This window comes from Tursiops truncatus, chromosome 11 (genome assembly GCF_011762595.2).
Source record: "Tursiops truncatus isolate mTurTru1 chromosome 11, mTurTru1.mat.Y, whole genome shotgun sequence".
NCBI classification, from domain to species: domain Eukaryota; kingdom Metazoa; phylum Chordata; class Mammalia; order Artiodactyla; family Delphinidae; genus Tursiops; species Tursiops truncatus.
The window spans coordinates 3,149,450-3,173,495 of NC_047044.1; the positions used below are offsets into that span (position 1 = coordinate 3,149,450).

Below are 24,046 nucleotides of genomic sequence, written 5' to 3' on the forward strand. Positions count from 1 at the left end.
TGGACTTGAGGCGCCTAACTCCCCACAGGAGCCCCGGGGAAAACCGACAGTGGGAAGCGAGCTGGTTGTCTTTCTGACAGACCTCACCCTGAAGTTTTTCACCAAAACGCCTTGACATCAGAGTCCAGAACACACACTTTTTTTTTTTTTTTTTTTTTTTGCCGCAGCGCATAGCTCGTGGGATCTTAGTTCTCCGACAAGGGATCGAATCCGGGCCCGTGGCAGTGGAAGCGCAGTCCTAACCACTGGACCGCCAGGGAATTCCCCCAGAACACGCCTTACGCCTACAGATGGAGCTCATGAAAATCCCAGAAAAGGAGACAGAGCTCTTTCCCCCAAGGTCTTTAAAAGTAACCCAGAGCCTGCTGTCAGACCTCCCCAGATGGGGACTCAACACAGAGGAACCTGCCCCACCGAGGACTGAAAGACAGACTCTCCGCAAATGCCTTAAACTGCAAGAAATTTCAGACAAGCTGGTAGTGTTTGTGTGGACGCTCTTTCAGGATGCGTGGAAACATATGCCACCTGGACAGAAGATCTCTGATGTGGGTAAAGCCCTCCGTAGGGAAATTATCCCCTGATCTGGATGACGGCATTAAAACAACATTCATCCTGGAGACCATAATCAACAGGAAAAACCAAGAAAACGAATCACACATTAAAAAGGAACGTCGCTAAAACATGTCGCGAGACACTGAACTTGGGATAAGGCCTTGCCAGTTGCGCTGCTACGGATCAGTGGCTCTTAAGCCCCTTTAGAATACTGTATGGCAGGCCTTGCAGGTGTGTGCCCAGGCAGGAGGATCTATAAATGCTAAAGACCTAGCGGTGGCCAATCACATTAAAACTTCGGGCGCTATTTATTCATGAGTTTACCTCCAACAGGCCTGGCCATCCAACCGAAGTAGACGGGAATTCCATCTCCATTGCCCATTGGAGAAGGGGCAACCAATTTGTTTAATTGGGTCCAAATAAATAGCACCGGAATTTAGTATATGTACTGGGAACTGGAACCAAAACCCCAAGTTCAGTTACGAATTAGACAAGAAACTGCTAAGAGGTTTCGTCGGGTTCAACTAGTTGTAGATAAAAAGGACTAAAAATTCTAAGGGATATTCATCACCTCCGTTCAGCAGAATGGTCTTCATTCCTTTCCCCACAAGACCGTTGAATGGATGCTGACCGTGGGGAATAGTAATACACAAGAATCTTTTTATATTCTATCACAAGTTCATCGCTAAAGGGATGTTGCCTGTAAGCTTAAATTATACATAGTGGCCCATCTCTGGGAACCCTGCCTCCCAGGTAATGAGCGTTAAGCTAAAATACCTCTGTTTAGCTCACAGGAAACCTCCTGCCCAGGCCCACCTGTGAATGACTGCAGGGAGGAAGAAATGAACACATCCTCGCTGGGGGCTGACGGGAACCAGGAAGTGTTTCACTTTACCCTCTCCCCTTTTCGTATAAAAGGAGCCTGAGTTCTAACTCAGGCAAGCTGGCTCTTTGGGGCACGAGCCCACCATCTTCTTGGTCTGCTGGCTTTCTGAATAAAGTCGCTACTCCCTGTCCCAACAACTTTTCTCTCGATTACTGGCCTGTTGTGCAGCGGGCAGCACCAGCTTAGACTTGGTAACAACACAGCAGAGGGGGCTTTTTAGATGTGACTAAGGGCACACAACTTGGGAGAGCATACTGCGTTATTCAGGTGGGTTCAATCTAATCACAAGTCCTTAAGTGGAAAACCTCCCCGGCTGTGGTCTGGGGGCAGATCATGACCATGGAGGAAGGCTCAGAGCGAGGCTGCACAGCTGGCTTTGAGGATGCAGAAAGGGGGCCATAGTCAAGACAGCCTTGAGAAGCTAGAGAGGTAAGGAGATGGTTTCTCCCCTAGAGACTCCAGAAAGCCCTGCCGACACCTTGGTTTTAGCCCAGTGAGACCTGTGTGCAGACTTCTGACCTCCAGAACTGTAAGATAATAAATGTGTTATTAGCCAGGAGGTTTGTGGTAATTTGTTTCAGCAGCAATGGAAAACTAATACAGGTAGCAAATCTGTTTTCCTGGTATGTGGGAGGCTTAAAGGTTTATGTTAAGTCATCACACTTTTATCCTTCACGGAGGGTTCTGCTTTGAGGACTATACTTGGAAAAGCCCACCCCCTACTGCCCTAGTCCATTCAGGGTGCTATAATAAAAAATACCATGCACTGAGCAGCTTATAAACAAAGTCTCACAGTCGTGCAGGCTGGGAAGTCCAAGATCAAGGCATCTGCACTTTCAGTGTCTGGGGAGAACTCCCTTCCTGGTGTGCAGACAGACATCTTCTCCCTATATCCTCACATGGCAGAATGGGTGAAAGAGCCTTCTGGCGTCTCTCTTGTAAGGACACTAACCTCATTCACGAGGGTTCCACCCTCATGACATAATCACCTCCCAAAGGCCCCACTTCCTAACACCATCACGTTGGGGGTTAGGATCTCAACATACGAATTTGGGGGGCCCACAAACATTCAGTCCATAACACCTAAGGCTGCATAAATATGAGTGTTTCATATTTCTGTGGTTTTATTTTTTACCCCCGTGTTTTCAGTCGCCTAGAATTTATTTTATTTCGCTATATACTACTTAGTAGGAAACTTCTTTAAAAAGTAACCTATTCCAATTTATTAAACGACCTACCCTTTCCCCCACTGGTCTGAGGATATCATCTTTAATAATACATTAAATCATTATATATGGGTCATTTTTTCAGTTTCCTATGCAGTTTCTCTTCAGTTTTCCATTCCTGTGCCTGCAGCACAATATTTAAATCAGGTAAAATGCTCTTTTTTACATCCTAAAACGTCTCAGCAAAATTTAACAAACATTTGACAATGCCGCTTTGTGATGGGCATCATGATGGGTGCTGGACAGGCACAGACGAGCACACTATAGTCCAAACTCTTAAGGACCTTGCAGTTTACTTATAATAGCAAAAAACGAACCAGCATTATAATGCTCCATGAGAATTCCTACAATAACATGCCACAAGGGTACATAAGGCCAGTCTTACGGAAAAGGAAGGTTCCTCGAGGAAAAATTCCTTAAACTGAGACCTATGAAAAGAAGAGGAAGAGTGAGGTAGACAGAACGTTCCAAGCAAAGAGAACAACACGATAAGACCCTGACAGCGCGGGAGAGGGTGAAACGGTTGGGAAATGAAAGCCACAGCTGGTGGCCTGTCACTAGAGAGCGCAGAAGGCGAGTGCCAGGGCAGAACTTGCCTCGAGGTCCTGGGACACCAGAGTGCAGAGGGGCCTGAGGACCCCAGTCCAGCCCTCACTCCACAGAGGACGGGAGGGGCTCTCAAGAGGCCTGTCTTTGCCGTGATCTGAAAGCAAGGCAGTGACCCTCCACTTGCCCCGCGAGGACACCTCTGCGGTGGGCAAGGCCCACAGGGAGGTCACGTCGGGCCTGGAGGGGCCCTGGAGGAGGAGCTTCTGCCAAAGGCAAGAAACACACAGGAAGGGGGAGGGACAACACCATGCCCACCCCACTGTGCGCCAACCGCTCAGCTCCAGCCTTTCCCAACAGCCTCCGAGTCTGCTCCAGACTCCTGTTTGCTCTTCAGCATGAGATACAGCAGACGATAAAACAGAGCATAACAGCCGTGTGAACAGATTCAGCATCATTCCAAACTCAGCGTGTCTGTGCCTGTTATCCTCACGACCCAGCGGGCAGATGGCTATCCCCACCGTACAGATGGAGAAACTGAGGGACAGAAAGCTTAAGTGGCCTGCCCAAGGTCACACCCAGCTAGCAGGCTGCAAGGCCAGCTTAATAGCACCTAGAACATAAATACCCACACAAACACCACAGCGTCACTTTAGCTCCATCCAAAACCCTATCATTTGGGGGCTTCCCTGGCGGTCCCTGGTTAGGGCTTGGTGCTTTCGCTGTGGGGTCCAGGTTCGATCCCTGGTCTGGGAACTAAGCCCCTGCGAGCCTCGCTGCACGGCCGGAAAAACAAAAACCCTATCACTTTGTCATACAATAGATTTGAAACCCTCCCCAATTCTACTGTCCTATGAGGTCACTAGCAACCTGAATCTGACACTTAAAATTCTCACACAAGTGTTTATACCTTTACTGCAGACTTGTGCATCTCTAGGCAACCTATGATATTATTCTGCATGTTTGTAAAGATTAAGTTAAGATTATCTTATAATATACACAACTTTATGTATCTTTTTGCAGCTTTATTTTCTCTCAAGACGGTTTTTTTGTGTCAGTGTTAACACATGTAGCTCCAGTTTTGTTGTCCTGTGAGGTTTCATTTTGTGTGTGAAGGGGGGTGTTTTAGCAGTAAACCAACTTTTCAAAAGAATTTTTACAGAGAAACACAGGACAGGCAGAAGCAGAGCTGTTCTGGTAAAGGGGAGAAAAGCAGGAGCCCACCCACTTCCCAACTCATTCTGAGGCCAGAATTACCCTGATACCAAAAGCAGACAAGTACATCACAAAAGAAAACTACAGGGAATCCCTGGTCAGTGAACTAGGATCCCGCAAGCTGCGCGGCCAAAAAAAAAAAAAAAAAGCTACAGACCGGTATCTCCTATAAGTATACGCACAAAACTCCTCAACAAAATACTAGCAAACCAAATCCAACAACATTAAAAAAGGATTGTACATGATGACCAAGTAGGATTTATCCAAGGAGTGCAAGGCTGGCTTAAAACCTGAAAATCCCAATAGGAAAAAGGACAAAGCCACACAATGATTTCAATAGTCACAGAAAAAGCACCTGACAAAACCCAACACCCCTTCATGATAAAGATGCTCAACAAACTAGTAATAGAAGGAAATGTCCTCATCCTGATAAAAGACATCTACAAAAAACCCATATCTAACATCATACCTAAGGCGAATGACTGAATGTTTTCCCCCTAAGGTCAGGAACAAGACAAGGATGTCCACTCTCCCCACTTTTGTTCAATATTGTACTCGAGGTCTTAGGGCAACTAGGCAAGAATGAGAATAAAAGGCATCCAGATTAGAAACGAAGAAGTAAAACTAACAAGATAATATAATCTTATATACAGAAAATACTAAAGAATTCACTAAAAAAGTAGTGAAACTAAACAACAAATTCAGCAAGGCCTCAACATACAAGACGAACATGCAACTATTAATTGCATTTCTATACATTCGCAATGAACAATCCAAAAACGAAATTAAAAAAACAACTCCACTTACTATAACATCAAAAAGAATGAAATGTTTAGGAACAGATTAACAAAAGATGTATAAAACTTATACTCTGAAAACTAAAAACTACTATTGAAAGAATTTAAAGAAAACCTCAATCAATGGAAAAATACCCATGTTTGTATTAAAAGACGTAATATTGTTAAGCCTACAGCACTCTCTAAATTCACTACAGACTCAACGCATCCCTATCAAAATACCAGGCAGCTTCTACGTAGAAATTGATAAGATGACCCTGAAATTCACATGGAAACTCAAGAGACCCAGAATGACCAGGTTAAAACACTCTTGAAAAAGAACGAAGTTGGAGGACTCACTCATCCAGATTTCAAAACTTACTAAAAGATGCAGTAATCAAGTCAGTATGGTACCGGCATAAGGATAAACACAGAGATCCGTGGAATAGAACTGAGAGTGCAGACTCCGCACATTTACAGTCAATTGATTTTTTTTTTTTAATGGTGCCAAGACCCTTCACTGGAGAAAGAACTGTCTTTCCACAGATGGTGCTGGGACAACTAGATAACCACATGCGAAGAAAAAAGTTGCACCCTAGGTGGATAGGTAAACAAAATGTGGTATACCCATAAAATGGAAGATTACTCAGCTATAAAATGAAATGCTGATACACGCTACAACACAAAGGACCTTGAAAACATTATGCTGAGTACAGGAAGCCAGTCACCAAAAAATCCCCACGTTATCACATGACTCCATTATATGAAATGTCTCTAATGGACAAATCATACTATAGAGACACAAAGATTAGTGGTTTCCCGGGGTGACCACTGATGAGTACAGGGTTTCTTTCTGAGATGATAAACATGTTCTAAAATTGACTGTGGTGAGAGTTATACAACTTTTTGAATACAATATAATATCATTGAATTTTACACTTTAAATGAGTGAATGGTGGCGTATGTGAATTAAAATAGGTGAATTATGATATGTGAATCTCAATAAAGATGTAACTTTTTTAAAAGGCAATACAGCTTCCACTTGGTTCTCCTGGCCACCATGCTGTGAGGAAGCCCACACCAGCCACGTGGAGGGCCCGTACGTGTGGGGCCTCCACACGTAACAGCGCTGGCGGGGGTCCCGGGTGACGGCCTGTGCCCAACTGCTAGACACGTGAGGGACTCAGGCTGCAGCCTTCGAGACTTCCCAGTGACACCCAGGAGCTTTCTTTTCTTTTTTCCTTTCTTTTGGCCAAAAAAAAAAAAAGTATCAGCCTGCCTAGGTCAAGCACCACCCATCTGTCGTGGTCCCTTTCCTGAAATTTCCATGGATGCCTCCCTGACCTTGGTAGAAAGTTTCCAGTTTTAAGACTCCAAAGGCCTGGGTTCAAGTCCCAATAAGAGCGTTAACCAAGTAATTGTTCCGAGCTTTACCTTCCTCATCCCAGAAATAGAAATAAGAATGTGTATGAAATGAGATAACCATATAATAGCAGTGTGAGTACTGCAGTGACCTACAGACAGTATTTACCAATACTATCAATCTATCTTTCCTCGAACATTTGCATTCTTCCATTATGCGCAAATGTATTCAATACGGCTCCAAACCAGCAGGCGGTCTGGCCTACAACCCACCATTTGCATGTCATTTTCACCAAAGTCTGCAGCATTATCACATACTGCAGGCCTTGCCCTCCCAGGACAGCAGGAAACGCATTAATTCTTCATGGGCAAACCACTTGTGTTTACTGAGCAGAAAATGTTCCAACCAAGTTCAAGCTCAGACTAAAAGGAACCTCATTTTATCTTATTAAAATTACATTTTTATTCGGTTCTGCACAGGGAAAGAGGAAAACAGGCTTCAACTAAAGCCCTTTTTAAAGAATAAGTGGCAACTAATACACATACCTCCTTTCAAATAATGAAATCTTTCCTTAAAAAATATATTAACCAATAAACTTTTTTAGAAATTGTACCGCTTTAAAACACTACAGTAATTCACTGAACCCTAACGATTCCTTCTAAAAAGCAGATCCAGGTGACATAGTTCCACTGCCAGCTACACACCCTGGAAAAACAGTTACACAGGTACACAAGGAGACAGGTTCAGCGATGTGCATAATACCACAAAGAGAAAAAATGTTAAGAAAAATCTAGATGTCCATTATCAACTGAATAATGAACAAACAAACTAGAACATATGCATATAATGGAATACCAACCACAGCAAACAGGAAGGAACTTCAGCCACCAGATTCAAGATGGGGAAAGTTCATTAACATAATAGTGAAACGTTGAATACACACAGTAGGACACCACCACTTACAGGAAGTTTTTTAAATGCAAAAATGAGACAATATATCATTTTTGGGTACATACATGAGTGGTCAAAAATCCTACTGCATGCAGGGTAACCGCAAAATTCAGAACTGTGACGATCAGGGGAAGTGAGAGTAAAGAGCTGGACCCAGGAAAAGAACACAACAGCATCAACTGTGGACGTGGTCTACATTCCCTGTATTCATCTGTATGCCTTCCTGAAAGTCTGAAATGTGTTCCAGTGTTTCAAACAGATGGCTCTGGCTCTGAGAGGGGAGGTGTTTGCAGGCACAGCCATTCAGAGGGTCAGGGAATGCAGTGCCTGGAGCGCTCCTCGAAGACACACGTTTCTCTAAGTCTCCTCCGACCCCATTCTTCCTACACTGTACACAGAAATCTTTCAAAAAGAAGGCTCACCGTCATTAGCCACCACAGAAATGCAAATGAAAATCACAACTAGAGGGACTTCCCTGGCAGTCCAGTGGTTAAGACTCTGCACTTCCACTGCAGGGGGCAGGGGTTCGATCCCTGGTCAAGAACTAAGATCCTGCATGCCGCAAGCCGTGACCAAAAAATTAAAAAAAAAAGAAAAACATCACAATTAGGCACCACTTCACAGCCAGGAGGGGGGCAAAAATTTAAAGATAATATGTGTTGGCGAGGATGCAGAGAAACTGAAACCCTCACACGCTGTGGATGGGAGTGAAAATAGGTGCAGCCGCTCTGGACAACAGCCTGGCAGGTCTTCAAAAGGTCCAACACTGACCACATGACCCTGCGATTCCGCTTCTAGGTACACACCCAAGAGAAATGGAAACATGTCTACACAAAAAACTTGTGCTGTATTATTCATGACAGCCAAAATGTGGGAAGAGTCCAAATGCCCATCAACTGATGAATGGATAAATCAAATGTGCCTGTCCATACGATGGAACATTCATTATTAGGCCATAAAAAGAGGTGCTCCAACGTGGGTGACCCTCGAAAACGTCACAGTCAGTCAAAGAAGCTAGTCACAAAGGACCACACATATAATTCAATTTACATGACACATCCAGAACAGGCAGATCTATAGAAACGAAAGGTACGTCAGCAGTTGTCAGGGGCTGGGACGAGGGAAGGGGAGTCACTGCTGATGAGTTCTGGGCCTCTCTCTGTGGTGATGGTGGTACAGCTGGGTGAACACACTAAAAACACTGAATTGTACACTTTAAGTGGGTGAAATGTATGTTACATAAATGATATCTCTACAAAGGTGTTGGAAGGAGGGAAGGAAGGAGGGAAGGAGGGAAGGAGGGAGGGAGGGCGAGCTAGGGAGAAGTGAGGATGGGGAAGGACCAGACCAGTCCCTCCTGGCCCAGGTGCCGGGGAGCAGGTGCGCATGAGGGGAAGGCTCAGGGTGCAAAAGCACGCCTTCAGCACCCGTCGCCCAGATGACCAACATCACTCGATGAACCTTTAAACAGGTCCAAGTCCACCCCTCCCGCCCCGGATAACAGAGTCTGCACTGCTACCGTCACAGAACATTTCAGTATACTTCATGTGGAAAGGACGGAAATTTTTATCATCCTCCAAAATAAGAAAATGAAACTTAAGAAAGACTAATTTGGGCTTCCCTGGTGGCGCAGTGGTTGAGGGTCCGCCTGCCGATGCAGGGGACACGGGTTTGTGCCCCGGTCCGGGAAGATCCCACATGCCACGGAGCAGCTGGGCCCGTGAGCCATGGCCACTGAGCCTGCGCGTCCGGAGCCTGTGCCCCACAGCGGGAGAGGCCACAGCAGTGAGAGGCCCACGTACCGCAAAAAAAAAAAAAAGAAAGAAAGACTAATTTGTTACCAGTAGGCAAGGCGGGGACCATGAGCCGTGTCCTCTGGGCCCAACTGGTACATATCCTGATGACCACGTGCCTGAGCAGCCGGGAAGGACTGTCAGATGGAAGAAGAGTGACTGAGAACTAACAAGGCATCACAGGCTCCAACACTGCGACGTAACAGAGGCTCCCAGCTCGGTGAGAGGGTTGGGTCCAGACAAAGGACAGCACAGGACGGGTCAGGAAGGAAGGCAGAGAGATGCCCACAGTGTGCCCCGAAGTGGCCCCCAACTAGAAGCGCCTCCCACGAGAGCCCTGAGTTCCTATAAAGGTCACCTCTTCTGCAGAAGGCACAGAAAACGCCCCCATTGGTAAGGGAAAGAAAGAAGACTAAAGAACGGGCAAAGCTAAGGTTTAAAGAGAGAACCGGGAAGAGCGCTCCTAGAGGACGGGGCCCCAACATGAAGACAGGCTGGAGACACTGGGCAGATGCAGGGACGCCCAAAAGAGAGAGATGGGCCCCGGGGACCAACGCCATCTCTTCAGGGTTCTATCCAGGCTGCCTTTACAACACCAGTCAGGAAAGCTTTTTGGTTTTGGTCGTGCCACGCGGCACGCAGGATCTTACTTCCCCAACCAGGGATCAAACCCATGCCTCCTGCAGTGGATAATCACTGGACTGCCAGGGAAGTCCCCAGGAATGCTTTTTTTTTTTTTTTTTTTTAAATTTATATTTGGCTGCGTTGTGTCTTCGTTGCTGTGTGCGGGCTTTCTCTAGTTGCGGCGAACGGGCGCTACTCTTCCTTGTAGTGCACAGGCTTCTCATTGAGTGGCTTCTCTTGTTGCAGAGCATGGGCTCTAGGCGCGCGGGCTTCAACAGTTGTGGCACACAGGCTCAGTAGTTGTGGCTCACGGGCTCTAGAGCACAGACTCAGTAGTTGTGGCGCACGGGCTTAGTTGCTCCGCGGCATGTGGGATCTTCCCGGACCAGGGCTCAAACCCGTGTCCCCTGCATTGGCAGGTGGATTCTTAACCACTGTGCCACCAGGGAAGCCCCCCAGGAAAGCTTTTTAAAAACTCAGAGTCAAAGACTATCTGTCTGAGGGCCTACTTGTGGACCGCCAAGCTCTGGGGCGTAGCCTTCACCCAGAGCACCACGAATCAGTGACATCTTAGCCAGTCACAGACGACCCCGAGGCTGCCGCACTAGAGTCACTCGACACACCCTGGCTGAGCACCTGCTCCAGGCCCGGTCCGACACTGGCGCTGCGAAGATGCCAGGGATGCTGCTCCCGCCGTGGTGGAGAGCCATTAGGATACAGGTAGGCACTGAAGTGGGAGAAGAAAGGAGGGAATGAGCCTAAGTTACAGAGCAGAATCCAGGAAGGCAGGAGGAAGGAGAGCCCAATGTCGCAAGGCCTCTGGGTTTGACAATAAGGTGATTCTCTCCTGTGTATCCCGGAGAACTTCTTTCTGGTCTGAACTTGGACCGCCTACACCAAGGCCCTGGCTCTGAAACAAAGCTGATGGGACAACACCAGAAGAGCTTTTTTTTTTTCACTAAAGGTTAAAGAGCAGTGAGTGAAAATAACAATGAATGAAACGGCAAAGAGCGAGAGGAGATAAAATTAAAAGAAATACATCCAAGCTGCGGTGTCCTGAGCATCATAAAATAAATGAAAAATTATACGGGCATCTTTGCGATTAACTGCCTCCCTGTATTTCAGACACATGAAGTAAACAGGCAAATCATGTAGTATCTCAGTTTACAGCCCATCAACCTCTCCAAGCACAGTCATCACTCAATGTCTCCAGTAGCTTTCTGAAAGGTGAACTCAATTAGCAACTGATTTACCATTAGGCGTGTTCTAACCACAGTGATGCTCCCCAGATTTATAAAATACGTTCAGAAGGGTAAGTTTTCCAAGGAAATTAACTTTAGAGGACTCTGGAGGAAAATGTATGAAACGACATTATTACGAGGGTAAACAGTTCCACCATTCCTCCCGCCCATGGCATCATCTGAAATGGTCCCGCCCACAGAGTCAAGTGCAGACACACGTGGCCCTACAGGACCCTGAGCAGAGGGGCTCCCGGGCTGTCCCACCGTCAACACCCACGCTACGCCACCTGGCAGTGACGCTCGCCCCGTCCCGCAAGCTCTCAGCCACCTACTGAGCTCTCCCCACCGGGCCACGAGCTCCCTGTAAGAGGGCCTGGAGCTCGTCTCCAGTCACACTCCTGGGGGCCCAGGAGCCAGTGGAGACGGGCACTTACTGATTCAATCAGCAAGCTGCTCACGGATGGCTCTTCAGACAGGTCTCAGAAGTGAGGATGTTGACAATAAACTTACCCCTCCCATGAAAAAAGCAATGTGTGGAATATAATACTGTAAATCAACTCTACTTCAGTTAAAAGAAAACAGCAACGTGTGAGCTCACAGACCCAGAGAACAGACTGGTGGCTGCCAGAGGTGGGGCAGGGTGCGAAATGGGTGAAGGGGTCCACAGGCACACACTTCCAGTTACAAGATAAGTAAGTCCTGGGGATGTAAGCACAGCATGGTGACTGAAGTTAGTAACACTGCACTGCAGATGAGAAGGTTGCTTGTAATCTTACAAGTTCTCATCACAAGGAACAAGCGTGTAACTGTGTGGGGATGGACCTTAACTAGACTTCCTGTAATCATTTTGCAATAGACACATAGAGCGAATCCTTAGGTTGCACACCTGAAAGTAATATAATACATCAATTACACCATCATAAAAGCACAATGTATGAATGGGGGGAGGAGTCTTTTGAAATTAACATGGAAAAGTACAACCCTGCCAGCCCTGCAGTCGGAGTCATGGGTCCCATTTCCCCACCTCTCCCTGCCTTGCTGCTTCTCCCCCGAGCCCCTCTCCTGTCGACGTCACCTCCAGGCTCACCGCACTGAGCCCTCTCTCCTCTCTCCCAGCTCCTGCCAGCCTATCTGGACGCCCCTCAGACTCCTCCGTGCGTCCCGAAGCCCAGTGCTCCACCAGTTTTCGCTTCCCAGTTCACGCGAAACTGTGCTCTCTCCTGACGTTACTGGGCACCTGCAGTAAACACTCAAACAGCGGCCTCCAGGCTGAGCTGCTGCTGGCTCTCGGCCACCTCACCACCTCACATTAACGGGCCCATCGCAAAAATCAGCTTTGCCCCCACTGCCATGCCTCACCCCCACTTCCCCAGACAGGACGTGACCCTCTGCAGTCACGCAGGTACAACACGACAGGCGCGCCCCGCCTCGTGCAGCCCCTGGCAGCCTCCTGGCTCTCTCCTGTGACACCTGAAACCCACCTGCTGTCCCCAGCGTCCGTCTCTTCCTGACCCCATCCCTCACTCCTCCCGTGACTTAATCTCCAAGAACAGCGATCCCAAAACCCAAGATACTTGTTGCTACATGCAGCGCTCCCTTTTTTTTTAATTTTTATTGGCATATAGTTGCTTTACAATGTTGTATTAGTTTCTGCTGTGCAGCAAAGTGAATCCGTTATATGTATACATATATATATATCTCCACTCTTCTTTGGATTTCCTTCCCATTTAGGTCACCACAAAGCACTGAGTAGAGTTCCCTGTGCTATACAGTAGGTTCTCATTAGTTCAGTGCTCCCTTCTTTACTACACGAATACTTGAATGATTAAGCATTTTAAACCTGAAGGAGTTCCAAAGACTAGAGCACATCCCCTCCTAAGTGGGCGTAACTAGGCAACGCCCTCTGAGGAGCCCCCAGCGTCCCACGCCTGCCGGGCCCTGTCAGAGCGACTTACAGTCCTGGTGGTTGATGAGCCCACATGTGGCTGGGACATAAAGTGCTGTAATGGCCCCATGACTGGCTTTGGCACAGGAAACTAACCCAAGCGAGGGAGTAATTCTAAAGGAATCAAAACGGGGTGCAGAAGGCGGCAGCCCGGGTCTGTCTGAGACTAACCCGTAGCACTAGCCACCCCAGGATGGTAACTGGCCCGGTAAGACAATCCCCACGCCCTAGACGGCGGGAGGCAGACAGTGCGGTGAATCCTGGGGGGCCGGGAGGTCTCCCGCGCTCTCTTCCTCCTGAATTCTGTAATGGCAAGGCCAGACCCCTTCTGCTTCCCACTCAACCGGCTGGCCTCGCCACCTGCAAACACGCGCACCTGACAAGAGAAGCAGGTGCTGAGCGCCCCCTAGGGGCTGCCTCCCGCCTCCAAGGTCCCGTGACGCCGAGGGACCCCTCCCCTCTCCAAGACCCAGTCCTCCGCCCAGCCTCTCCACGCACACCGTGCCCACGCTCTCTGACAAGCCCGGACCCTGCAGAGGGCTTTCGGCCTAGGATCACAGGCACTGAACATCGTTTGTCTCGCTGCGTGTGAGCCTGGGCGCCAGCAAGAGCCTTCTGCCCTTGAGGCTAGTATAAACGCTCACGGAAAGAAGGCTCATGGCAAACCCTGCAGCGAGCTGTGTGAGGGAGCAGGGCGAGGGCGGCCCGGGGCACATCTGAGAACCGTGTCACGGTCTGGCCCCCGCAGCACGGGCCAAGCTCGAGTGTGCAGCCCGGGTGAGAAGGAAGACGGCGGGCCATGCCCGGGCCGGAACACTCTGGCAGTGCCAGTGAACTCCAGACCCCGGGAGGATGGACCACAGGGAACAGAGCGTTCATGCGGTCAGGAGCCCAGAAATGCACAGGGCGGCGTAGAGAAAGGGCTCTGCCCTCCGCCAACATGCTTGAGTTCAAAGCCAGCTCGCTCACTGCTCACCGAGGGGCCTCGGGCAGAGAGCAGCAGAGGGGCGAGGGCCCCCTGCCCAGCTGCGCTAGTAACACCAACAGCAGCTTCAGCCCTGAGCCCTCCTAACCCCAGTAAGAGAATCCGTAACTGTTCTAAGCAACTAAACTCACCGACAGCTACAGGCGCTTTCGCCGCCTTCAGCACTCAGGCTGGGATTTCCACATGAATCCCTCCAAAGAGGAAACAGCATCAGAATGAGGGAACAGAGGAACAGGGACACTCAAAACAGAAGTCCCCTGCAGCACGGAGCCCAGAAATGGGAAGAACCCAGGCTGCCCCGTCCCCTCTGGGCCTCCTGACCCTCTGCCTCTCTCTGTGAGGGGGGGAATGTCTGGGTGAACCCAGAAGCTGCCCCTCTCACCCCTGGAGAACCGGGAAAGAGGAAGTCAGTGTGTGAGGAACCGGGTCCCACCCCCAGCCCCGGGACAGGCCCACCACCAGCTCAGCTGCAGCCTGTAAAGTCTGGAAAGGACCCCTCAGCATTCCCGCTGCTGCTGGCCCGAACCTGTGTGTCAAGAGCCGGAAACAAGGGAGGTGCTCAATAAGCAGGCGCAGGTACGAGGTGTCACTACAAGGCCAGCACCATCTCCATCCGCGGCTCCACCTCCCGCCTGGGGCGCAGAGCCAACACCTGCCCACGGATGTGGTTCACAGCCACTCTCCGCGGAATCCTCCAGAGGGAGAACCAGGCGGTCGGTCGTGTCTGCACTCCCAGGGCCGAGCACGGAGGCATCCCCCACGTGCAGCCCAGCCCTTCCAAGGCCGGGACCCCCGCTGCACCCAGAGGGTCCGCAGGGGCCGGTCCTCACACTGCACGTGTTCCACTGAGGAGCGGCTAAGCCCAGGAGTGGCAAGATGGTGGAGCTTCCGGAGAAGGCCAGGCGGGGGCGGTGTCACACCCTGGCCCCCGGGTCACCGTGCTGCGCCGCTGCCCTTGTCCTAGCTGTACGTGGGCCAGGCAGGGCCACTCCAGTGGGAACAGAAAAACGGAGGCGAGGGCTCCCGGCGCCTGTTCTGTTCATTTCCACCCCCAACCTCTGATCTCGCCTTCACAGTACTTAGGGGAGTGAAACACCTCCTCCAGCTCTCATTTTACAAAATTTTAAAAAAACAGAACAAATCCAAAATCATCAGGGATTTTTTTTTAAGTCATTTTTGTCCTCATCTAAAATTAACCCAAAAGAGTCCAGATTTGCAACATTAGATAAACATTTAAGAGGGGGAAAAAATGATTTCATTTTAAGTTTATTTTTTCAAAATGTTTCCAGACAAAATAAAAGGTGTTTCATAACATGAAACATGACCACTGGAAAACAAACAAGTAAAACAAACTATGTATTTAGCCAAACCCCACCCTCCGGTGCTTCCACAGTGCTCAGCACAGCAAGACCATCTCCACTCATGGGTGGCAACCAGATGGGACCACCCCCCCCCCCCCCCCGCTGCCCCACAAAGTCACTGCCAGAGCACAGACTCCTGGGCTCCTCGTGACAGGGAAAACTAGGAATAAAGAGACACTCCAAACATCCACTCCAGAAGCACCAGCAAGAAAAAAGGGCAGGTCTATAAAAACACAAGACAGGAGAGCAGGCGGGGCAGCAGCTCAGAATTTCTCAGGAAAGAAAGGCGGGGCCTCCACTTGGCCCCTGGACCCGAGAGGACACGGAACAGAGAAGACCCCTCCGACTAAACACGCTTTGCAGAGGTCACCAGTGAGGGCCCAGCCCACCTGTGAAGACTGGCCGAGGTACCGGCCCACGTTCAAGTGCAGGACCCCTTCCCCAGCCGACCTCCCTCGGGCACACTTCCCTGCCCTCCACCGACCCCGCAGGGCTCTGCTTTCCTGCAGCCGCTGTAACAGACTTACTGCCTTCGAACATTCCCACCCATCATCTTAACACTCTGCGGGTCAGAGGTCCGGCATGGGTCTCCCAGGCTAAAGTCCAGGGGTCGGCCCGCTGCATCCATTCTGGAGGCGGTCCTGGGGAGAATCCATTTCCTGCTCATCCAGGTCGCTGACAGAATTCAGTTTCTAGCAGGTGCGGAACCAAGGTCCCCGTCTTCCTGCTGACCAAAAGCACAGGCTGCTCCCCGCTCCTAGAGGCCACCACGTGCCTGGCTCGGGGCCCTTCCTCCATCTTCAAAGCCAGCAACCGCAGATCAGACAGAGCCACCTGTGTCCAACCTCTGACACTTTTAAGAGCTGATGTGACCACGCTGGCCCCCCGGATAATCCAGGGCAACCTCTCCATCTCAGGGGCAGCTGACGGGCAACCTTAACTCCATCTGCAAAGTGATTCCCCTTTGCCGTGGGACTGACACGTCACAAGCTCTGAGGATGAGGACGTGGGCATCTTGAGGGGCTCCCACCCCTCAGGCCAGAACCCTGGGGGTCACCTCAATCCCCAACACCCTGCCCGTCAGTGACCCCTTTGAGGCCCACCGCAGCTCAGGCCCTGAACCTGTCCACTCCCCCCCGCCCACCGCCGCTGCCCTGGTCCCCACTTCCCGTGCCCACTTCCTCTCACCCTCTCTTCGAGGCGGAGGAGCAGAATAAAGTGCTTCCTCATGGCTCTCGGGACCAAGACCCAATTCTTCTCCAGGGCCTGGATGCCCTGCGTGCTCTGGACCCCGCGCACCCCTCCTCACTTCCTCCTTGGGGTCTCCCTGCGGAGAGCTCCGACCCCGACCCGGACCCGCACCTCTGCGTGGCAGGCTGGCCCCTGCTCCAGCCCCGGGTCCCATCCTAGGCGAGACCTCCTCGGGGCGGTGTGGGGGAACGTGGCATTCTACGGATGCGGGGCTCCGGTGTCCTGCCCCCATCACCAGGCTGCGGCCGTGGGAGCCTACAGACTGCTTGTGTACCAGGTGTTCACCGTCTCCTTCGGCCTGAGGACCCCGAGGCCCACGCCTCTGCTCAGCATTCCCTGCGGTACCTGGCGCACTGAAGGTGCTCCAGTATTTTCTGAATGAACTGTCCCCCGCCACACTCCTCTCCTGCAGCTGACGACTGACGGTGGCCTGTGGAGACGACAGCTGAGCTGAGTGTCCCACTTGCTCAGGGCCGCCTCGCAGCTGTGGCAGCTGTGCGCTGAAAGCTGCCAGGGCCAGGACGCTGTGAGCGGTCTTCTGCTCCATGTCTACCCGAGCACCCACGGCCCTGCATATTCAGTCGCGGCCTTTCTTGCTGCCACCGCACGTACACATGTCACCGTTCACATGCCCCGGCGGCCCGCCTACCCTGCTGTCAGCAGAGCACGCTGGCAGGCAGAGCCATGCTAAAATAGCAAGCGTCGGGTCCACGCTGAAAGGCTGCCTGTGTTCCCACACCCAGTGTGCTGTGATTTCGTCTTGGCATTTCAAGTTAAGTGTAGCAGGAATGCCAAGTGCAACCGCGGAAAGCCACAGCCCCGTGGGAGCCAAGCGAGTCAACGGCCCACGAAGGAACAGGCCCAGAGAGCCAGAGGCCGAGCCTTTTCTGATTATCATCAGCTTCCCGATTCTTACCAAACCACCACCGCCTCTCACCTGGATGTTCGCAAAGCCTCCTAACTGGTCTCCCTGCTGCTGTCCTGGCCCTCTCCGCCCCCCGGTCTACCTACAAGAGGGCAGCCAAAGGAATCCTGCTAAGCCAAAGGCAGGGCCTGCCGCTGCCACAATCCTCCAAAGCCCCCCTTCACTCGGAAGAAGACACTGGGAGTCCCTGTCTCTCCTGGGACCATGAGGCCCACCACTCCCACTTTTCAGGCCTCGTGCCCCACAAGCCTCTCCCCCCCTCAGCAGTGGTCACGCCGGCCCCCCTGGGCTTCTCCTCGGACACACCAGCATCGCCCCCGAACCAGGGCCTTTGCACGAGCTCACCCCTCTGCCTGGACGACTCTAACCCGGCCACCCAGGAAGCCTGTTCCCTCACCTGCTGCAAATCTTGCTCAAATGTCACCTGCTCTGTTAGAGCTTACCTGGTCACCTTATCATCCATGACACTATCCCCACGGCACCTGCCCCCGAAAGATCTATCCCGCTTCCCTGCTCTGTGTTGATAGCAGTCATCACCTTCTGACAGTTAACTCTCTACTTAGCTTTTCTCGGGGGATTCCCTGGTGGTCCAGTGGTTAGGACTCAGCGCTTTCACTGCCAAGGGCCCTGGTCTGATCCCCGGTCGGGGGCTAAGATCCCACGACCCGTGAGGCACAACCTAACTTAGTTATCCTCTGCCTCTCCCGCTCCGCTGTTAGCTCTGTGAGAGCACAGATTTTGGTCTGTTTTGTTCACTGATGCATCTCTAGCACCTGGAACCATTACTGGCACATAATCTGGGTTAAATAAATATCTGCTGAATAAATAAATGATCAGACTCTCAAAACTGGTCCAAGAGGCTTCTCTCCTTCTCATCTAAGAGAACAGGGTTAGGCCAAGCAAATATCCTCCTGTAGGTCACAACCACTTAGGTCTAATGCAACTCCCTAGGCTATACGTGCAGAAACTGATGGCCCTGGGGGCAGTATGAGGAAGGTGAAGGTCACAGAGAGATTAACAGAAAACGATGGCTAAAACCTGGACCACCCAATTCCCAGTCAGACGTCTTTCCACCATATCACACATCCTGCCTCATCCAGAGAAGCAGCTTCTAAGAAAGCATCAACCAAACATATAATCTAAGGACCAGGGTGTGCACAGAATAGGGGGATCTACCAGCAAGACCACCTCGTGCGGTGTGAGCCTTGGCCAAATCAGTCTCTCCAGGTTAATCTGGAAAACAGTTTGGATCAACCACCACTTACTGGTTTGGCAGTAACAATGCGAAGATGAGCAAGGCACACTCCCTAAACACGCAGAGCTCACCGTCTGGTGAAGAAAACAAGCGCTTTCCAACACTGGGTGTGACGCACAACGGGGTACTTTAGTCCAGACTGCATGAAAACAGGCCAGCCCTGACCAGGAGGTACACTGGAGGCGAGTTCTTGAACATCTTTAAAAAGTAAGCCCAGGGCTTCCCTGGTGGCGCAGTGGTTAAGAGTCCGCCTGCCGATGAAGGGGACGCGGGTTCGTGCCCCGGTCCGGGAAGATCCCACATGCCGCGGAGCAACTAAGCCTGTGCACCATGGCCGCTGAGCCTGCGCGTCCGGAGCCTGCGCTCCGCAACGGGAGAGGCCACAGCAGTGAGAGGCCCGCGTACCGCAAAAAATAAAAAATAAATAAGCCCAGCAAGGACTTCCCTGGAAGTCCAGTGGTTAAGACTCCACGCTCACAATGCAGGGGCACGGGTTCCACCCCTGGTCAGGGAACTAAGATCCCACATGCCACACAGCGAGGCCAAAAAATTAATAAATAAATAAGAAAAATAAAAAGCCAGGCAAAGGAGAGGGAAGGGAGGAAAAGAACATTCTGGCCACAGCTATGAAAGCATGAAACTGACAGAGGCATCACACAACAGGTACAGCGAGGATCCTACAAGTCCATCAGCACCCGTGGGGGCCAAGCTCAAAGCAGGGAGGGGCGGGAGATGGGGCTAAAGAGTTGAGCGGGCTCAGGTCATAAAGGGCCTTAGACATCATGCAGAAGCACTTAAGCTTCTCGGCACGGCATGTCGGGGAAAACAACCAAGGGGCTTTAAACCAGCCTACCTCATCGAGTGTCAGAGTGCGCTTGGAGGACAGAGTGTGCTTTGTAAATTCTAAAACACCAGAGACACGAACATTTGCAGAGCGCCAGGAATAGCGCCTGGCAAACACTAAGTGCTCGGTGAATAGCAGCCGCTACTGTCATAGGAATTATTACTAAGGAATTACTAATTTTAAAGGACTGCGCTATACAAAAGCGCCTTTGCCAGTTCCATATTCTGTGGTGGGTGTATTCTTCCTCCTTTGAGTTTCTCTGGGTTGAGGCCCACACTCAAAAAAAGTTAATCACAGGAACCACTCAAAAGAGCTGGCACGACCGCTGGAAGCCAGCTGGGAACTGCGGCACCGAGCTTGTGCAGGTAAAGACCAGGTATGCGGCCGGTGGTCACCACAGGGAGGTCATCTACTGACAGGGAAACGGGCACACCTTTGCGACTCCTCCTGTCGCCTGAAACGGCAGCACTGCCAGAGATGAGGCCACAGGAGGCGAGGGGCACGAAGTGGCTGTGCAGGCCTTTCCGGGCGAGCCGACCTCTCCTCCTCGCCCTGCCCTCTGCAGTGACAGCCTCCAGGAGGCCTCCAAGACTCCACTCCAAGTCTGGGACTATCACACGGGAACAACTCTCAAAAGGCCTAAGGCACAGCACGGTATCGGAGTCCAAGGAAAAAGCAAGGCTGTCTTTGGGAATGCAGGATTTCACAGAAGAAAGTTGAGGACAGTATTATTTTCCTGTGGCTGTCACAACAAATTACCACAAACTTAGCAGCTTAAGACAACAGAAATGTATCCTGTCACAGAGCTGGAGGCAACAAGTCCAAAGTCAAGGTGTGGGCAGGGCCACGCTCTCTCTGAAGGCTCTAGGAGAGGATCCTTCCCTGCCTCTCCTAGCTCTACTGGCTGCCAGGAGTCCTCAGCCTGCCTTGGTCTGTAAAGGCATCACTCCAGTCTGTCTCCATCTTCACATGCCATCTTCCCTGTGTCTGTCTCTCTGTGCAAATTTTCCTCTTCTTATAAGGACACCAGTCACCGGACTAGGGCTCACTCTAATCCAGTGTGACCTCACTTCTCATTTTAACTTGATTCTATCTGCAAATACCCTATTTCCAAATATGGTCACATTCACAGGGTCCGCGGACCTGAATGGGGGGGGGGGGGGCACTACTGAACCCAATACAAGGACAAATACCCAAGAGACACAGTCATCAATCCAAAGGTTTATTCACCGTTAAAACTACACACAGGAGCTCGAGTATTCTCACACCTCAGCTGGTTGTTAAGAATCAGAATCTATTTAGACGGAGGAGGAACCAAAATCTCAAGACCTAAAAACAACACACAAAAGTTCTACTGTCACGTGGCTCCTTTCCTTGCAGTCTGTGTTCTACAGCATGTGTTCCTGTCACTGCTAGGACCTCCTATTCTCTGCTATTCCAGAATTTTCACATCATCCTGGACCCTGACATTGGTTTTGATGAAACCTCTTATTGTTCTTCAGTCAAGCACAGTCCTAAGGACTTCCCTGGTGGCACAGTGGCTGGCTAAGAATCCTCCTGCCAATGCTGGGGACACAGGTTCAAGCCCTGGTCCAAGAAGAGCCCACATGTCGAGGAGCAACTAAACCCGTGGGCCACAACTACTGAGCCTGCGCTCTAGAGCCCGTGAGCCACAACTACTGAGCCCGTGCACCACAACTACTGAGCCTGCACTCTAGAGACCATGAGCCACAACTACTGAGCCCGCGTGCCACAACTCCTGAAGCCCACACGCCTAGAGCCCGTGCTCCACAACAAGAGAAGCCACCACAATGAGAAGCGACACACCACAACGAAGAGTAGCCCCCGCTCGCCGCAACTAGAGAAAGGCTGTGCACAGCAACAAAGACCCAACACAGCCGAAAATAAAATATAAATAAATAAATTTATTTATTTAAAGGAAAAAAAAAACCCACCGTCCTACGGAGTAAAATAGGGTGCCTGGCCAACTTCAGTGACCCCCTCCAAAGTCGCTTTTCTGAGCAGTCAGGAACTCATACTGCTAACTCCGAGACCATTCTGAAAATTAAACCTTTCTGACTCGACACAGTGCATTCCAAAGTTTACAATTCTATCACTCAAACAGTAGTGTTTACTGTGCAACACTTACGAATAAACTGTGCTTATGAATGATTCTACTTGGAGTTAAGACCACAATTCTTAATTTTCAGTATCTCAGACTTTAGTTTCCAAACTGAACAGTGTGTAGAAATCTTGTAGTTTGTTTGTCTCTAATCTATTTTCACCAGCAGCTGATTTTATCCTAGGTGTTTTCCCCGTCATGTCTCCCATGTTTCCTAGGGCCCTGGCTGGGCTGGGTGACACATCAATCAGAGGAGGACTTTGGAGTTGTACAGCTTCCAGGTTGCACCCAGGTCGCTGCAGGCACTTAACTTAAAAAAAAAAAAAAAAAAAAAAATTTGCTTCCTGCTGCTGACTCAAGACAGGAGTTGGCTTTGAAGCCAGAAAGTGGGAACATGGAAATCCACAGGGAGCCTCAAGTATTCTTCCTCGCCCAGGGCAAAAGCAGCAACCCAGGAGAGAACGAGAACGCCAATCAAATGGGTCAAAACCACCACGCCCCCTGCAGAAACCGAGCTCGCCAGCGGACGCAGACTGCCCCGGCCACTTTGCTCACTCCATCAACTCCTCGCGGCTGAAGAAAAGTGGGTTCCTTGCAGCTTCCCCAGGGGGCCGAGGAGTTTCGCAGAAGAGAGCCTGCCGGTCTCGGGACAAGCCTGCCGGCAGCTCCTCCTCCTTTCTGGCCTCGCTCCTACGTGCAGCCACTGTCACCTCCCAGACCCCACGATCCGACCCCCAGGACACCCCGAGCAGTCTCCTCAGAGCCCAGGTCACCCCCTCCCCAGACCCCGACTCCACCGCAGCCCAGCGGGCCGAAGCGCCCACCTGACCTCTGACCTCTGACCCCGACCCGGGTCCCCGTTACACCCACCTGCCCGGGACCTTGCTGTTGCTGCGCTTCCAGAACTGCTTCCTGGCCCCGTCGCTGGCCATGGCCTCTCCTCATCCCTCAGACCCGCAGCCCCGACACCCCGAGGGCGGCCAACCCGCCCCGGCGGCCCTTTCCTGTACCCCGGGCGGCCCCCTCACTGACCCCGGGATTCCAGAGAGTAGAGCCGAGAGGCTCTTCCGCCTCCCTCCGGAAGTTGTAACTCCGCGCACCCGGAAGTCCCGCCTCCGACCCAGGCGCGCGTGATGGACGCGGGGGAGCCTGACGTCACTAAAAGGCGCCTAAGGGGCGGTGCCGCGGAGGAAGCGCAGCTGCCGGGTCGTCCTTCTAACTGCCCTCTTCTTAGGCCTGGTGTCCGGCCCAGGGTTCTCCTACTGCGCGAAGCGGCAGGACAATGGTCCTAACCCGAGGGCGAGGCGACGCCGAGACCGAAAGCACCCCGCTGCGGGTGGTGGTCGAGGAGGTGTCTGTCGCCCGCACTTGCTAGGGATCGGTAAATACCAAGTGGCTGACTTACCGCTGCAGTCAGTGCAGCCAGGTGAGAACCATGAGGAAGTGGTCCGGGCTTGTGAGGGGCACGGGTGGTGGGGTCCGGGGAGGGGGCAGGTGGGTCGGGGAAGGAGGGGGTTGGCAGGCTTCGGCTGAAGCGTGAAGATTCCCCCACCGGAGCCTTGGCCGCGGGCGGCTGTCGGCGCTTGAAACGTGCAGGTAAAATACACCCAGGACTTCAGTACCAAAGAAGGAATGACGACGCTGATTTTTATGTTGAGTACATGTTGAAGTAAAATATTTTGTGTCTTGGATTCAATAAATGTATTGCTAAAATTATTTTCACATTCCTTTTTTTCAAAGTAGCTACCAGAAAATTAGAAGTTACGTATGTGGCTGCATTATATTTCTGTCGGCGGTAGACGTAACCCGAGAGGTCAGGGACCGGCATTTCAGAAGGGAGCGCAGTGCGGCTTTGGGGAGCCGCTTGACAGACGCGTGCCAGTTCTTGATGATATTTTCTGATTAAAGTTTTCCGTGCCTCCTCACTTACGATAAGTAACACTGATGTAGTACTTGCTGTACGCAGGGTATTGCGCTAGGTACTTTACGTGTATTATCTCAGTCGTATGCCAACCAGCGCCTCAGTAAAGGCCACCCCCGGCCCTCAGAGCAGAGTGCGTGGCTCTCTCAGATCCCTTGCAACACTGAGTTTTCTATCCTGTCTTGTAGTAGCAGAGGCTTCCCACAGCCCTTGTCCCTGCCCTGGAACATTTACTGCCTGTCTTTCTTCCCACGGAGCCCGTAG

At 51.2% G+C, this 24,046-nt stretch overlaps 1 protein-coding gene and 1 long non-coding RNA gene across 7 annotated transcripts in view; one reads left to right on the top strand and one right to left on the bottom strand.

Moving 5' to 3' along the window:
- Positions 1-22,942, bottom strand: part of TBC1D22A (TBC1 domain family member 22A) — a 357,101-nt gene extending 334,159 nt beyond the window's left edge. For 2 of the 5 annotated variants that reach the window (XM_073788040.1, XM_019933128.3), the window contains exon 1: positions 22,732-22,937. In XM_073788040.1, the coding sequence (XP_073644141.1) occupies positions 22,732-22,793 (62 nt within the window). In that variant the 5' untranslated portion in view covers positions 22,794-22,937. Of the gene's footprint in view, positions 1-22,731 lie in introns of all 5 variants that reach the window. The other 3 variants (XM_073788039.1, XM_073788041.1, XM_073788038.1) reach the window with 3 other exon arrangements.
- A 7-nt stretch (positions 22,943-22,949) lies between these two features.
- Positions 22,950-23,796, top strand: LOC109549621 (uncharacterized). Of its 2 annotated transcripts, none has more exons than XR_002175971.3 (2): positions 22,950-23,287; positions 23,602-23,796. It is a non-coding gene; the product is annotated as an uncharacterized lncRNA (long non-coding RNA). The 2 variants fall into 2 exon arrangements; XR_002175970.3 differs by having other exon boundaries at positions 23,605-23,796.
- The last annotated feature ends 250 nt before the right edge of the window (positions 23,797-24,046 follow it).